At 35.6% G+C, this 16794-nt stretch overlaps 2 protein-coding genes across 2 annotated transcripts; one reads left to right on the plus strand and one right to left on the minus strand.

Moving 5' to 3' along the window:
• Positions 1–1336: 1336 nt before the first annotated feature.
• Vps45 (vacuolar protein sorting 45) lies at positions 1337–6315 on the minus strand. The gene is made up of 9 exons (XM_076127859.1): positions 6095–6315; positions 5395–5593; positions 4884–5033; positions 4367–4626; positions 3855–3989; positions 3455–3595; positions 3009–3146; positions 2399–2656; positions 1337–2052 (listed from the first exon to the last, which is right to left on the minus strand). The coding sequence occupies exons 1-9, from the start codon at positions 6185–6187 to the stop codon at positions 1711–1713; spliced, it is 1716 nt and encodes a 571-aa protein (XP_075983974.1). The 5' UTR covers positions 6188–6315; the 3' UTR covers positions 1337–1710.
• Positions 6316–6579: 264 nt separating this feature from the next.
• On the plus strand, positions 6580–16013 carry Mdh2 (malate dehydrogenase 2). The gene is made up of 6 exons (XM_076127327.1): positions 6580–6756; positions 6844–7054; positions 8156–8352; positions 13129–13368; positions 14346–14438; positions 14912–16013. The coding sequence occupies exons 1-6, from the start codon at positions 6679–6681 to the stop codon at positions 15119–15121; spliced, it is 1029 nt and encodes a 342-aa protein (XP_075983442.1). The 5' UTR covers positions 6580–6678; the 3' UTR covers positions 15122–16013.
• Positions 16014–16794: the final 781 nt, after the last annotated feature.

Here is a 16794-nt window from a genome sequence, read left to right on the forward strand (position 1 = left end):
AAAATGTAGACAAAGTTAATCTTCTAAAAATAAATGTAAATAAAAAATAAGTAAAAGTAATAAAATGTAGAATGTAAATAATTTAAAAAGTAAACAAAAAAATAATAGTTAGATGTATATAACAAAAGTAGGTAAGTACATAAAAAAAACAACAAAAAATATAAAAAAACGGTACATAAAAAATAAATAATATTAAAAAGTAGGTACTACGACTTTGATCTATACATATAAGACAAAAAAAAATCTGTACATTACTTAAATATTTTTTCCAAGAACTGATAGGGGGGGCGATCAAAGAAGAGTCACAGAAACCAAAAAACATTTTAATATTTTAAACGCGGTTAAGGGAAAGAGAAGTTATTGTGAATTGAAAATTAGTATCCAATATGTGTTGGTGCGTTGACTGTATTTGTCGAAGTAGCGGGATACACGCAAACGAAGTTGCGCGGGTCAGCTATAATATTATAAAGCTGAAAGCCCTTCTCCCATTACGATACGCCCGCGCGACTCTAGTTTCGGAGACTAGTCGCCACGAAGTATCTCACATACATTTGTATGGAGACTCTCACATTACGATACTGGTATTCTACGCGTTCGCGACTAGTCTCGCGATACCCGCCGTGTTGGTCGCTTGTGCGTCGCGTCTCGCGTAGACATGCGCTTAACATGTTCGGGAGCGGATTGAACATGGAATCATTCATTTCCTAATTGGAACTATGTTCAGGAAACATGTTCGCGGAACTATATAGTTCCACCACGTTTCAAGTTTGACAGAATCTAACATTTGATAATATAGATAGTTCCTCAGTTCCTCACAGCTCCTAGGTGCTATAGAAACTGTGAGAAATTGAGAACAAAAAAACTGCAAGAGCTTCATCGTCACTGGAGTCGCTCGACATAACGTCAGTCTACAAAAAACGAGTTTGCACAAATGATGAATTTAGTAACTTTTAAGTTGCATAATATGCGAGCATCGGGTAGCGAACATGTATCCAACTAGTATTATACTCGAGTATCGTACCCTACAAGTATCGTAATGGGAGAAGGGCCGAAGAGTTTGTTTGTTTGTTTGTTTGAACGCGCTAATCTCAGGAACTACTGGTCCGATTTGAAAAATTCTTTCAGTGTTAGATAGACCATTTATCGAGGAAGGCTTTAGGCTATCGAACTATAGCTATATAACATCACGCTACGGCCATTAGGAGCGGAGTAGCAACGAAAAATGTTACAAAAACGGGGATTTTTTTTTCATTCTTTCTTATGTGACGCAAGCGAAGTTGCGCGGGTCAGCTAGTGTTATCATAATATGTTGGTAATAAGAAAGTAAACAACTCTGATTCGGATAGAAATCATTTATTACTTACACATAGTTGATAAATACTTAAAATAACTTACATAACGGATAGTTAAGTCGATACATGACTAACGCCCTATACTTATTCCTTTCTTACAATATTGCTTGGATACAACGTCATACAATTTACCCCCGGTTTCTGAGTACACTTAGCGGTAGTTTATCAATTCATTCAAATAGATAAACTACCGCTAAATTTACCTAAGAAACCAGGGGTTAATCTTTTTAAAACTAGTGTTAAGCTTGGAAAGATACACATTTACCTTCTTTAGATTAAACATACAGCTTAAATAATCTCGAAACCATTGAACTAAATGCAATGGGAATCTTCAGGTACCCTACAATTTCATACAATCTTATACATTTCTAATGTGTCTCGTATGCGTTCTATGTACTCCTTGCATCGCTGCCTTCACTTCTTCAAAGAATGATGTAGAATTATGTACTGTCGTGCCTCCTAACACTACTCTTACACCCGGGTACGCCTGATTTATCTGATGAACGCATAACGCCTCTTCATAAGTGGCGCCCCCTACAATAAACACTATAATGTCTTGGGGACGTCGACCGTAAGCTGTGTCATCGCCTCCTAATGTCGGGTAGAGATTTTCTCGAAGTTTCCCCTTGATTAGATCTTCGAGTGTGTCTTTTAGAAGTGGTGTGTGTTGCGTGTAGATGTTTTCTACGCCGTTTAGACCCTGTAAATACACAGAAATAAGAAATTAAAGTGTTGGCGTTATTTGTACCCCTAACTAAAAGGTTTTAAAAGCGGTTCTTTGTGGTTGTTTCTTTTAAATAAAATATGTTCGGGAGTTTCTTTGTCCATTTCTATGATGGTATTATGCTAACAACAACACAAAAATTAGCTTTTCTACGAAACCTGTTTTGTTGTCTTTGCTATGTCCACTGCGTCCAAATTGGATCGTAAGGATTTGTCATCTTGTATTAATTTCTTTGGCACCAATATGCCGGTGGGCGCAGTACATTAGGTTCATTGTATAAATCCGATCCAAGCATTGATGATCAACCTTAACATTATCTCACCTTAAAAAGCCTTTTAGTAATTTTGACAGCATCCTGCAGTCCGAACAGGTCGCTCTGCCTGGCGTGTGCTCCTCCATACTCCAGCAAGTTGACCACACTCTTCACGAGCTGTTCCGGCGCGCCTCGTGTCTTAAGCGCTTCTATGAGCGAGGGGAGCGCGTTACTGGCGTGTTTCTCGTACCGTAGTGCGTATAGTGCTACGAGTTTGGCTGCGTCGTGGTGACGGACTGCTGGGTTTGATAGGAGGTTCTTGAGACGCTGGAAATTAATACAGGGTTTTTAATATTGGTTTATCAATAAATAATCAGCCTACTGAGATCCACCGCTCATGAGAGACCTCTCCCAAGCAGCTATATGCTTTGCTAAGCTATGCTTTTCGGTATAACGCTGATGTTTGGGGTGCAAAATCACAGTCGGTCAGAATTCTCAGTCATATCTTTTCTTGAGATATAAATGCAAGTTCATTATCCTCACAGCCCAAATGTCACTCAGGTGGTAAAAAATTACTTAAACATGAATAATTGCATTTTGTTTGACAAATGAACTAATTGAAAGTCAAAAGTGTATAGTTCATTTACGACTAACGTACCTATATAAAAACAGTTCATACCTGCACATGTTTGGAATGATCACTCTGGCAAGAGATTTCCTGCTCTAGTTCAGAAACTTCCAGCAAATTGTGTCGCGTCACACACGCGGACAGTTCACCGACCACCGTCACATGCTTCGTCACCGTACCCGACATTTTCTACAAACATTTCACACATAGATAAGTGATATACATTAGTACGATGTTAATATTGCCTTCCGCTATAGATAACGCAATCTTTTAACAAATAAAAAGATACTTTGTTTTGGAAAGAGTGAAAAAACTTTTAGGCATCATGAATATATCAATTTGTTTTATATAGAATTTGTATTACTTTCAGCCAAGTATAGTTTAAAATACCTCGAAACCCTGGATTTGTTTTCTACAGTTCAATTAGACCTTCTTACAAAATTGTTAGTTCTTTAGCAGTCTATAGTGCAGCAAATAGTGTATAATTAGGGTAATACCTTGAATAATGGATATTGTTCTACAAAGTTCTTCATATCAGCTATACTCTCTACTTTCTGGTGGCTCTTCGCTTTCTTCTGGAACTCGTCCATCAACGACTTCATCGTTTGACCGATTTCACCGAAATTCGAATAGAGATTCTGTAAAAACGGTAACATAGAATGAGGTTTCTGAACATAAATGTTAATTTAGGTATGTACTACAAAAGAGATAATGACACATCACATTAGTTTCTGCTCGCGACCTCGTTCGCGCAATTAATTATTGCGTGAAATATTAACAACTATACACAAACTTTTGTATTTATAATATTAGCAGGATACTATGGATCTATATGATATGGATTCTATTCTAAGAAGAATCAAAACTAAGTAATTTTATGATTGAGTTACAATATACCTTAGCATAAAACTCGTCTTGTTCTGAAGACAGGACCACCTCCTTGAAGTCTTTGTGCACCTCGGGCAGGTGCGCCAGACTAACGCGGTTGTTGTTGATCGTGAGGAGCTCGTGAACCATCGCTTGATATGTCCACTGCAAGTATTTAACAAAATCGTTTATTTGATATCAGGCAACAACAACATGACGTAAAACGAGTAGCTAACAAACCATATTTACTTTAAAACCAATACAAAACTTGAAATATTATTATGGTCTTGTATATGGTCAGGGAGGATTTACAAAAATGTTGATAGACGTGATCTTTATTAAGATTTTGTTATGAATGGATAAGCTTGGCTATATTGAATATTTTTTTTTGTATCTAATGTTCTCTCCCTGTTAATTCGTCCATCAGAGCAACCATTTCGACTCCCAATGATGTGAAATGCAGATGATTGGGAATGTCACTTTCTGAATTATGATACTGGAAGTACTAATCAAAGCATAGCTGTAAGTAAATGATCTCTTACCTGGCTCAGTAAAGGTGTAACAGGATCATCTCTCCTATCCACAATCAGCAGCTGTGGCGTAGGTATCTCTCCATTGAATGGTATATTATTATCAATAAGCACAGCCTCTCTTCGCAGTAGATCGCGCACTCTCTCGGCGAGTCTCGCACAAGGTTCCGAGGCTGCTTCGTAACGGACGACGGCGCGGCGTTTAACTGATAGTAGCATTGCGAGGATACCCTGTGCACAGCGCTGCAGATGGTGCTGGTTCCATGATCGACCTAAAACCATATAGTATATGTTAAGGCACTGCTTGACATAGTACATGGCAAATACCTGAAGTACAGTAAAAGTCAGTAGTTGGTTTGATAAGAAAAGTATGCTAAAAGCTATTTTAACTTCACTTAAATATTATTGATCTTATAATTATGTTCAAAATACATAGCCTTACTCTTGCGCCTTAAATAAACAAAATAATTTTGTATGTATATTGATTTTGAATAATTGCTAAACTATCTGCAAGAGTAGTATATCTTACCATGTAGGCAGCCCACAATATTGAATGAGAACAGATGTCTGTCCACAGCAAGATAGTCAGCAAACACTTCCTGAACTTCCCTCACAGTCTCCTGCTCATCACACTCTGCCAAGGTCTTGATGTCAGCCTTTGAAATCACATTACTGAAATCTATACAAAAGATAAACTATAGCTGGAGTGTATTAAATTTTCATAGCTGAAAACTATTTAAGGTGTAAAGTAAACTACTAAAAACATGAGTTACAGTATTTTCCATACAACTTTGTGAAGGTTAACAAAGACAATAGAGCCATTAACATTGCAGTTGTTATTAATCTATGCTTACATTTCACATTCAGATATCTATATTCTTTAGTATTTGACCAATTGAACAGTCTGTTCAGTCAAATTCAACCATCTTATTATTCTGAGCTTAATGTTTATCTTAAGACAAGTCTTCATTCTTTATTATCTATTTTGTTTGTTGGTTGCAAGTTTTAAATTAAAATAAAAGTGATGAGTATCTACTTACATATAAAATACACTCCATATTTAGGATACCTGAGTTCTCTACATAATAGCGAGATATTCTCAGAAGTAGGTCTGATAAACACAATACATTTCATGTGCTTCATGTTGTCCCATTTTGACTGACTATCAATCCTCTCAAATAAATACACCTCTTTCTGCAATATCTCTGATTGGCTGAACACCATACTGACTATGCTAGTCTGAAAAAAAATGTGTGATTTTTTAATAATTCAGAATTTGAAGTCAATAGTATGAAGAATGAAAATGGCGCTGTGTAGTCCCAGTTACATATTCCAATTAGCTCTATATAATATAATGAAGGAATTAAAAGTTTGTTTAGTGATTTGAATTTGCATCTTAGGACTGGCAATAAAGTTTATCAATACTCAAAAATATTATCTTGCATAATATTAAAATATAAAATGCTATAGGCTTGGGTTTCTAGTAACAACCTTATGTTGTTCTTAATCAAATTAAAGAAACTTAGAGTCCAATTGGATTGTAGTTCAATGATTATGTTTGCACATCACTAATCAAGTCAAGGTGATTGAAATGAAATTTGGCACTCTTCAAGCTGTAAGGTAGTTTTAGAGCAGCTTAATAACATCAAAGGCTACAAGCACCTATCTTTCGCATCTCGATGAAGTAACAGGTAACAAAGCAGCTCAGAAATGGTAAAAATCGATGGGCGTACAACTTACAGTCTCCTTATCCATGAGAATAACTTTCATTCCCGGCCCACTCTCCTCCGTCATCTTGGTTATATACAACTTCACCGCTTGTATCACGTTCATTTTGGTGTTTTTGCGAACAACAGACCACTAGGATAATATATTATTGTTTACTTTCAAAAATTCAATGAAAATCGAGGAATTGTTTTCATCACTAGAGCTGTCATTAGTGTCAGTCAGCTCTGCGTCAATCGGCCATGTCACTGGATGTCAAGCTAAGGAGCATAGAAGAAAAGGACAAGCTTAAATTATTGTGATTTGGGAAACTTTGTCTAAATCATTTTAATATTAAATGTTAAAATTCGACCAAAACTATTAAGATTTGAAATAATTTTAACGTTTTCTATTTTATAGCTATTTGAGATTTAAGACGTAATTGAATTTCATTTTTTACTAAGTGACTATGGTCAACCTTGACGAGTATGACGTGATCAACTGACAGATAAAATATAATGTTACATCACTAGTTATCTGCGAAAGGTCGGCGGGGTCAGGTGGAAATACACACTATTGTCTTCATAAAATAGTATCTTTTACTGAAAAATAGACGCAAAATGTTCTCTCGTGCTCTGAAACCGGTTGCTGCTGTGGCTGTCCAGAATGGCGCCAAGAACTTCTCCACCACCTCCCAGGTAAATGGATTTTTTATAAAAATTTTGTGAAACAGTAATTGGAGGGTTGTCGAAAATTTTGTGAAAATTATGGTGTAATTTTTGTAGAGAAACTACAAAGTTGTAGTAGCTGGTGCGTCTGGTGGTATCGGCCAGCCCCTGTCCCTGCTGCTGAAGCAGAATGCTCTGGTCACCCACCTGGCTCTGTACGATCTGGCCCCCGTGACCCCCGGTGTAGCCTGCGATCTGTCGCACATGGACACCCCCGCCAAGGTCACAGGACACAAGGGACCCGAGCAACTCGCCGATGCGATTAAGGGTAAGTAGTATACAAATAAAAACATTTATTTGCCTGTTATATAACATAACCTTAAAATGTTCAAGTTCATTGATGTTTGCGCTAAATTTAGAATACTCAAGGTTTTCTATGTGGAACAGAATACTGGTTTGACGTAAGACGGGCCTATTTCACGGAAATATTTTGTCCTTGACATTCAAACCTGCTTATTTTGTACAAGAATGTACTGATAAGTATTTTAAATATTTTTTGTTGAATTTTATCACATTGGTAACCAAAGTTAGAAACTGATTTATTTGTAATATAAGTTAGCATCTATGTGATAACTGATAAAGCTCATATAATTGCCATTCATAAATTACCATTAATGTGAGTGCAATCATTATAAGTAGTCTCTATTCTGCTATTAAATCTCACCTTGAAATGCATTTACCTGCTATGATCATTTACTCTCGCCTTATTACATCAGAGACAACATATTACAATGTATGGATACAGCTGTGATGGTTTTTGAATATAAATGCACAATGTACATTCATTGGTAAGTGCTTACTTTTGAATAAGGTGCATAATGTATTTATAAAACTACCTATGCCTGGTTTCTGAGTACATTTAGCAATAGATTACCTATTCAAAAGCTTTTTTTTAAGTTTAAGAGTTTAAATGCTATGGAATAGATAAACTACTGCTAAAAGTAAGTAAGTTATCTGTAAGTCATCATTTAAATCATGTAATTGAGAAGTTTAGCACATAATGTTTCTCAAGCTGTGAGTTTCCTGCTATTTCTTCTCATGCTCAAGCTGTTTCAAAATGGTCAAAAATTATTCAACTATTTCAAATAATTTGTACAAAGTTTATGAAACAGAAGATATTTTGAATTTAAAAATATCTTAAAATGTTGGTATAAAGTGCAATAGAAAATATTTCATTTAACTATTTCTTTAGCACAGTCCACATTGTATTATAACACCTGTGTACCTATACTCAGTCAATGCAATAAAGATTTACTTACTTACACAATAATAAAAAAATATAAGCAGCAAATTAGGAACCTCGCTAGCCAGCTACTTTATTTCATCTCTTAAAATAAAAAACTTGGCTAATTAAGTCCTCATAACCCAGGTGCCGACCTGGTGGTAATCCCCGCCGGTGTGCCCCGCAAGCCTGGCATGACCCGTGACGACCTGTTCAACACCAACGCGTCGATCGTCCGCGACCTCGCCAACGTGGTCGCCTCGCAGGCCCCCAAAGCCATCATGGCCATCATCACCAACCCTGTCAACTCCATGGTGCCTATTGCCTCTGAGGTCTTGAAGAAGGTAAGAACAGAAACTCTAATTTTTGTAGTAGATTATTATTTGTTGAAGATTCTTTTTATCCAACTTTTAAGGAAGTTTGAAACATATTATGCTCTAACTACCTGTAGCGCAGGCAATATTGTATGGGAATGCTAAGAATGAGGACTCGGATTTGATTCCCAGGTTGTATAAGTACTATTGATCTAATTTACGTTAGAATGTTCATACACCTCATTAATTCATCTAACTCCTAAATCTATGGCCTGATTGCCGAAAGTTACCAGTTTGAGAACATCAGAAAGTACTGAACATAGTGATAATTAATAGGTTGTCGTGATTTCTGTATGTGCAAATAACGTTTTGAAAATTTCCATACAGCGAGTTTGATAAATTATTAAGCAATGATTCAGCAAGTTTACCGGCGATACTAAAAACCAAATTCCAAATCTATTGTTATTCAATCAACAAATCTAAACAAATATTCTAGTAAATCGTTAAGTCCGTCTGCCATTTTATCATTCAGTTTATTAACTTAACCCGTAGTTACCAAACTCTAGTCTTTGTCATAAAACCTGTAGAGCAAGGTCAATAAAAAAATGAATTAAAACAATGAATTAATTGTAAACATATATTATAATGCAACGAGTCTTTCACGCGATTGGATATTAAAACCCGACTTACAATTACTCGACGTTTCGATCGTATTGCATATTATGTAATTTTTTTTTAGTCTCCTACGCGTCTTGCCCATTGCGCAAACAGGTGCAATAAACCTAGTTACTATGTAAAACGGAACGTAATTATAGAAATAACTAAATCGTCCAGTTTTCCTATGGCTTGGCACGATTGCCGTGAAGCGGTTTGATATCACAAGTAATTCACCTTACCGATAACACCGTACCTGCATACGTGATAACATGATACTATCAATAACTTTACGATACATTCCGTGATACGAACTATTATGTACATGATGTAGGTACGGAGCTCTTTGATGTAAGTATGTGTTTGAGGAAAGTTAGGTTATAGGGATCCCTTACCCAAAGGGTAAACCCTTTGACTAAGACTTCGCTGTCTGTCTATCTGACTGTCTGTCACCAGGCTGTATCTTGGGAAAGAAAGGTTTCATATATGAAAAAATAATCGAAACTACTTCATATTCCCATTGTCAATGTTACCCAAATGATTTAAAGTTACCCAGATTGCCCTTACTGCTGACGGTATATTTCTTCTTGATTTGATAAAGATTTTACGACGATATTTTTTATGAAAAAGATGAATGTCTTTAAAAATATGTTACTTATAGTGGTCAAGTGATTACCGACTTACCAGACACAATAGAAAATACTTTGTTTCTTAAACTGATCCCTGCCGCAGATAAAAGGACAATCGATCGTATGTGAAAGAATGTAAAAGATGTGTATATTTAATCTTTCTTTGTTCGACTTGCAGTAGCAGTTTCATGTTCATATTGCTGCCCGCATAATATGACTCGTGTTTATACACTGTCGATATAATAAGACTGCATCAATAACATACGATTATTTTATGATATTTCCTTTTAAAGTAATCGTATACTATTCAGAATTCAACATAATGATACCTCAAGCACGATGAATTTGGCTGCTTATTTACATTTAGTTTGGCCTACCTAATTTATAATTTCATTCCAAAATCTGTAGTTATATTTTACCTCAGTTTTACTATAATGTGGGTGAAGGAAGACAGTATGATGAAACCTTATTTAATACATTTCTGGCAAAGTCTCCAACACGAAATTGGCCAGAGTGGTGGAGGCCTAACTCCTTCCTCGCTCGGGAAGAGACCCTTGCCCAGCAGTGGGACAGCAACGGGTTAAAAAGCATAGCTATAGTATTACGTATTCTTGCCCTACTTACCTCCTCCTCACCTCGTATTACGGTCTTACAAAACCTTGCGGAAAGGCAAGTAATGTTACAACGACTACTTGTTTTTGCATGATACCGAAAGCTATAAAAAACTCGTCGTACGTAGTTTGTTATCTCATATTACAATGATTGTGTTACTAACCGACAATGCGTCATGTCGTAGTGTATAAAATTACGCAGAGTTTTTAACCTCATGTTACTAATTATTTAATTATAGTTGGTAATTTGTTAAACTGATGACTTGATTAAGTTGACTATAGACAACAATTAGAGCACACTACAACCTTTTTAACTAGATGCTTACCTATAGTATATTCTTCAAGATCACTAATATAAAAAAAAGAAACTCGTGCATGGAGTTTTTATTCAATGATAATAATTATCTATGTCAATGCTGAATTTCATTCCAGTGGTTTGGTATTGACGACATAAAAGATGGACAGACAGTCTTACACACTTATAATATGGATAGCCACGTGGACCAGTTTAATAGCTAATTAAACCACAGTAAAAGTTATTGATAATAACATAATCTGTGTACAAATATGATAATACCGTGCACGCGTGGTGTGCGTGCTCTCATTGACGTAATCTTGGACATCAGCAGTCTTCAGTATTTCCACAGATAAAACACACGTGTTGTCAACGTATAACAGAGACAAACAATATTCTATGACGATATATTTATTTACTGTCCATTATTGCACTTGAAAGTAAATCAATTAATTCTCAAATCGTCTTCTAAACTAAATCTCACCAGACAGTGTTAAGTAAGTAGAAATGGAACATACAAAAAATAAAAATAAAGAAACAAACGTTAATAAATACAAACCAATCGAGAAACCTATTAAGACTATGAGACCTAATAAATTAAAATGTGTTATATTGTTACACACTAAGCTAAAACATAATATGTCACATAAGTAGCATTTGTTACATTGGTTCTATGTAAAGAATAAATTTATCTACATTTCAGAATCACCTAACATCTCTGTATCTGTCCCACCTAAAATCTGTATTGGCTAAGGTTTTCTTAACCAGTACAATCAAACCAGTAATATCCCTTGAATCAATTGATTGCGTAAAGACAATTATGTAATACCTAAGCTCATTAAACCAAAGGTATTTACTACTCATTCACTACTAAAAGTAATTAATATCATAATGAAGTGTGCGTAAATGACATAATACTTCCTACTACCAGCCTATTCCGACTCATTCATAAATTAAACAGATATAATTAGATACTTATCATTGATCTCTGATAACCTGTAACCAATGACCTTTTTACGCAAGATGTTGATTAACCTAAGACTTGCACTTCTAACCTTTTCAAGTCGTAGAAATTGAATAAACAACTTTCCTTAATAGGGCTTGCATCTTCATTTTTTCTGTTCACGTGGTGGAAAGAATGTGACCGTACGAAGTGGCGGATTAATAATTTTATACGCAAATGATAGACATGTTAACATGGCCTGATTAGAATAGAGTAGAAATTAAAATATGAGTATCGTTAAGTATACTGTATGTAAAGAGCAAATAGAGCTTTTATAGTCGTTGACGGTTCAAACCCGAGGCAACACACCAATAGCCGGGTCCTGATGGAGCGAGCAGCCTCCAGAGGTAGCATCTCGGTCCCGCTCATTTCAATCTGAAAGAAATAGACCTAGATATTGCCTCGCGAGGCTGCTCGCTCAGTCAGCACCCGACTTTTTGAAATTATGTGTGTATTCAAAATAATGATCACTTGATACGATGATGAAGGAAACATCATGATGCAACCTTGCATGCCTGAGAATACTTTATCAACTTTCTCGAAGGTATGCAAAGTCCCCAACTCGTACTAGGCCAAGCGTGGTAGACTTAAAGCCTAGTCCCTCATTTATTAAGGGTTGACCAAAGAAACCAGTGGCAGCGATTTTATTTTTATTTTATCACACTCTTTTCTACTTTTTTTTGTTATAATATTTGACATTGGTCTTGAATTTGTATGTCGTATAAACTTATTAGTCATGATAAGAAGACAAGCGTCATTTAAGATGTGTTGTTATCGAATCTGTGCGTGATATTGTTGATAAATATATGGAATATTTTTCTTAATAATACATGAATGATGTGATGGAATCATATTGACAAATTACTTTGTATGATGTAATTTTTGTTGATACAGTAGACAAGATATTGCTTTAAATAAGTAGTTGGTGCACAAATAAATAAAAATATTGAGATATTACATAATTAAAATATGTTCCAGTATGAAAATTTAAACTTGTATGGAGATGCCAGTAAAAGCATATTATTTGCTTCATTTTTTTTACAATAAGTAGTACTAATCAATCTTTATTTTTGAGTAAAATACTAAGATAATATATTTCAATATGATAATAATATGACGATTTTAAATACTTGTATAAGTTAACAAAATAATGGCCATTTTGAATTTGAAACATGATTTAGGACTTCAATACGCGACTAATTTAAGATTATATAAAATTACACAGTAAGTATTCTCAATGCCATGTTATTGAATGGTTAAGGAAAATATCTAACTGCATTCGACCCAAGAGCAAGGAAGTATAACAATAATATTCTTGGTAAACCCACATTTCTTAGACTCAATTCTTATAGCATTGACTCATAACTACCTGCCTTATTAAAATTATTCTACTGAACAAAATACCTACTAGCTCTAAATATTCAAAATATACAATAATCCTATAACTTTTATTGTGCATTACGCCCCTTAATAGATAGGTAGAGGAGGAAGGAACACAACTTGATACACAACCTTTAAAATCTTTCTATTTTTCATTCATATGCGTCTTACTTTTATACAAAATGTTTGTTCTTAGCCAACATAACAACTAAATATGTTTTTTTATTCTTCCAGGCTGGCGTATACGACCCCAAGCGCGTATTGGGAGTGACCACCCTGGACGTGGTCCGTGCGTGCGCGTTCATCGGCGAGATCAACGGCGTGAACCCCACGAACGTGTCCGTGCCCGTCATCGGCGGCCACTCCGGCGTCACCATCATCCCCGTGCTCAGCCAGAGCCAGCCCGCCGTCAAGCTCTCCGACCAGGGCAAGATCAAGGCCCTCACTGAGAGGATCCAGGAGGCCGGTACTGAGGTATGTCACCAGATGATAGAGTATTTTACCCTTCTACGAAAAAAAAGACATCAATCCTAAAATGTGATAAAATATAATATTATGTAATTGTGTGATAAATTATGTATCCTAAATGCTTAAAGTATGTTAAATTTTAAATTATTAAAGACAGATACAACATTTAATCACCTATTCCATCATTATGTTATAGGTTACATGCTGCCACAATGACATAGGTGTCAGCATCATTGTGGCAGCATTTCTATACAAAAAGTGATTTTGCTGTTTAGTTAATTGTATGGTGGTAGGTTAATGAGGATAAGTAATATTGTATTAATACAACTAAGAGCTTTTGATTTGCTAAATTAGCCTTATCAGCTGCTCAGCAGTGCTGTGGCTGTTAAGTAACTGGATTATCTAAAACCTAGATTAAAGTTATCCACTTATAAAGCATAATATTAACAAGCTATTTAAACTAATACCATCAGTAATTAACATTTATACCATAAATATTCAAAGGAATTAGTACAATGAACTAAGTGCCTATAAGTCTACTTCAATTAAATGTCGACATTCGTCTATTATATTATCACTAAGGCCACATGTTAAAGAACTATCAATAAAATACATTATTTCACTCAAGATTACATCAGAAGAAGACAGTGCAAATAGACCTATATCTATCCATAGCTGACCCACGCAACTTCGCTTGCGTAGAATACATAATAGAGAATGAGTCTTAATCTTTTAATGTTGGTCGTAGCGTGGTGGTATGTAGTCTGTGCCTTCCTCGTTAAATGGGCTATCTATCTAACACAGGAAGAATTTTTCAAATCGGACCAGAAGTTCCTGAGATTAGCGCGTTCAAACAAACAAACTCTTCAGCTTTATAATATTAGTATAGATGTGCGGCAGAGCGACAGCTTATATTTTGTTCTGCCAAGAAATTTACAATTATTACATAAACGCTTATCTAAATGTATGTATTTTTTGTGCAGGTGGTGAAGGCCAAGGCTGGCGGTGGCTCTGCTACCCTCTCCATGGCGTACGCCGGCGCCCGTCTCGCTGGCTCCGTACTTAGGGGTCTCAATGTAAGTATACAACAAATATTAACATTTCTACAATACACATTAATATGTTAAATGAAAGAATATTGAAAAGTACAGTTAAGTGCCTACCTCTTTGGCGAAGTGGTTAAGGTGGTCGCCACGCAATTACTATGGCGTCAGGAGGTCGTGAGCTCGATTTCCACACGCAACAAATATTTATGTGTTCCACATAATTTTTTTGTGTTTGGTGTGTGCGTGTCCGTTGTTTTTATGTTTGTAAAGGTCCCCGCGACACAAAAGCAATACTTAGTGTGGGATTTGTTTTTAATTGTCTTTTTTAAAAACAAAATAATACATAATAGTCATTTTGTCAAATTAAGTTGCCTGGTTAACTAACTTAATTTCATGGGTTTACCTGGTTTGATCGACAAACAGTACAAGAAAAACTAAAGACGGCACTTACCCACCTGCCTCGTATATCATTGCCAATCTTAACCCCACTTTTATTTTTCCAGGGTGAGTCCAACGTAGTAGAATGCGCGTACGTGAAGTCCGACATCACGGAGGCGGCGTACTTCGCCAACCCCGTAGTCCTCGGCAAGAACGGCGTAGAGAAGAACCTCGGCTACGGCAAGCTCAACGCTTACGAGCAGGAACTCCTCAAGGCCGCCATGCCCGAACTACTGAAGAACATTAAGACTGGTGAAGACTTCGCTAAGAAGTAAATACGATATCACGAATAACGGGCCAGTAGATATCCTTACACCATGTCAAGAAAATCATATCCTTTCCGTAAAGACGGTGGCCTAACCTTTTAAGAGAAGACTCTCGCTTAATAGGACAGAAATGTTTTAAACGTCATTGTAATGTCGACATCAGCTCCCGCGGTGGTAGTTATATTGACATGGTGATTTAAACATCTTAAATTATATAATATTTAGCCACTGTAGTGATCGTATGTGTGATATAATTAAGGAGTGTATGCAGTGTTTGTAACGTAGACCCTCAATCATCAAATCAAAGTTTTTATAAGTGATTTTATTTATTAACTTTTATTTTAAATACCATATTGTTTTTGGTTATAATCAGAATTAAATATACATTGATCGAAATATACGAGTTTTAATCGATGTTTTGAGTGTCTATGTATTTGTAGGTTACAGTAGCTAATGATTATGTAATGTACAATATATTTTGTATAAAAACGAGTGAAAAGTTATGCTATTCGCGAGAATAGTAAACTTACTACCTAACAGTATCGGTGATATTTAAATTACATTAAGTAGTCTGGCCCGAGCGACATAGTTAATTCAACATATTTGTATAGATTGCACTTTCCACCTTCTGTTATAGCACTTAAAAGATTTCATGTTATTTTCAAGTGCATTTTCTATTTATTTTGTTACCGCCAAAATATGTATTATTGTTCCGTAAGTGAAACACATACCCAAAGTGAAGTTCTAATAGTTGATTAAGTAATATTTATGTTGTTTAAATATTAAGAACTGTACTTTTAGGTAGATAAACATATTGTGCACAGTATAATATACTATACAATATTATATTGTGGACAGTCATGTATGTGTGATGTTGATAATAAAATTACAACATTAATCATTTTGCCGTTTTATTTCATCTGCTCCAAACCTTTAAAAAAAATCTACTTTCAAAAAATTTGAGAAAAAGTATCTTGATTCGTGATAAATAACAACTTTTCAAATCCACGACATACGATACATGTGTTCAAAAGAGATGCCGAATCGAAAATAATAATACATAATACCCAATACCCATCGTATTAGAAGGCGACGCAGCTGAAAATCTCAATAAACACTCGTATTTAAACAGTACATATTTTCTTGTTTTATTTAACACAATAACTGGTATACTGGTATTATGCACATTCGTAGAATATTACCCGATTCGTAAAAAAATAGCACATTATTCAACTTTCTTCAAAGACTTTGAAAATCTGCCGAGCTGCTGATGCATATTGCAAACTCCACATCCGAAGAAGAAAGTTCTGGCTTCAATTCATCAATGGCTTTGCTATTGTACTCATCACTTATTCCAATATCGTAGAACATTATTGTAAATACGCAAATGAGTGCCGTTCTCGAAGATCTCAATGTAGATTTCCACCATAAGTAGCAGCAGGTATGCTGAAAACACCGTCACTCCGGTCCATGCACGGCTTCTCGGGTTGCTGTAGCTGAAACGAGCACTCTTTTCCATCGTTATTTATTATTTTATAATAGTTTAACAAAGTGTTGAAAGATGAAAATGTCTGACAATTGTTTTGTCACATTGGCATGGCTCCAGCAAGAACTATTTTTGGGTGGCTGCAAGTTTTAATTGTGGTCTTTTGAGACGAAAATATTGAAAATTAAGTATTTTG

Source organism: Anticarsia gemmatalis, chromosome 20 (genome assembly GCF_050436995.1).
Source record: "Anticarsia gemmatalis isolate Benzon Research Colony breed Stoneville strain chromosome 20, ilAntGemm2 primary, whole genome shotgun sequence".
In the NCBI taxonomy this organism is placed as follows: Eukaryota; Metazoa; Arthropoda; class Insecta; order Lepidoptera; family Erebidae; genus Anticarsia; species Anticarsia gemmatalis.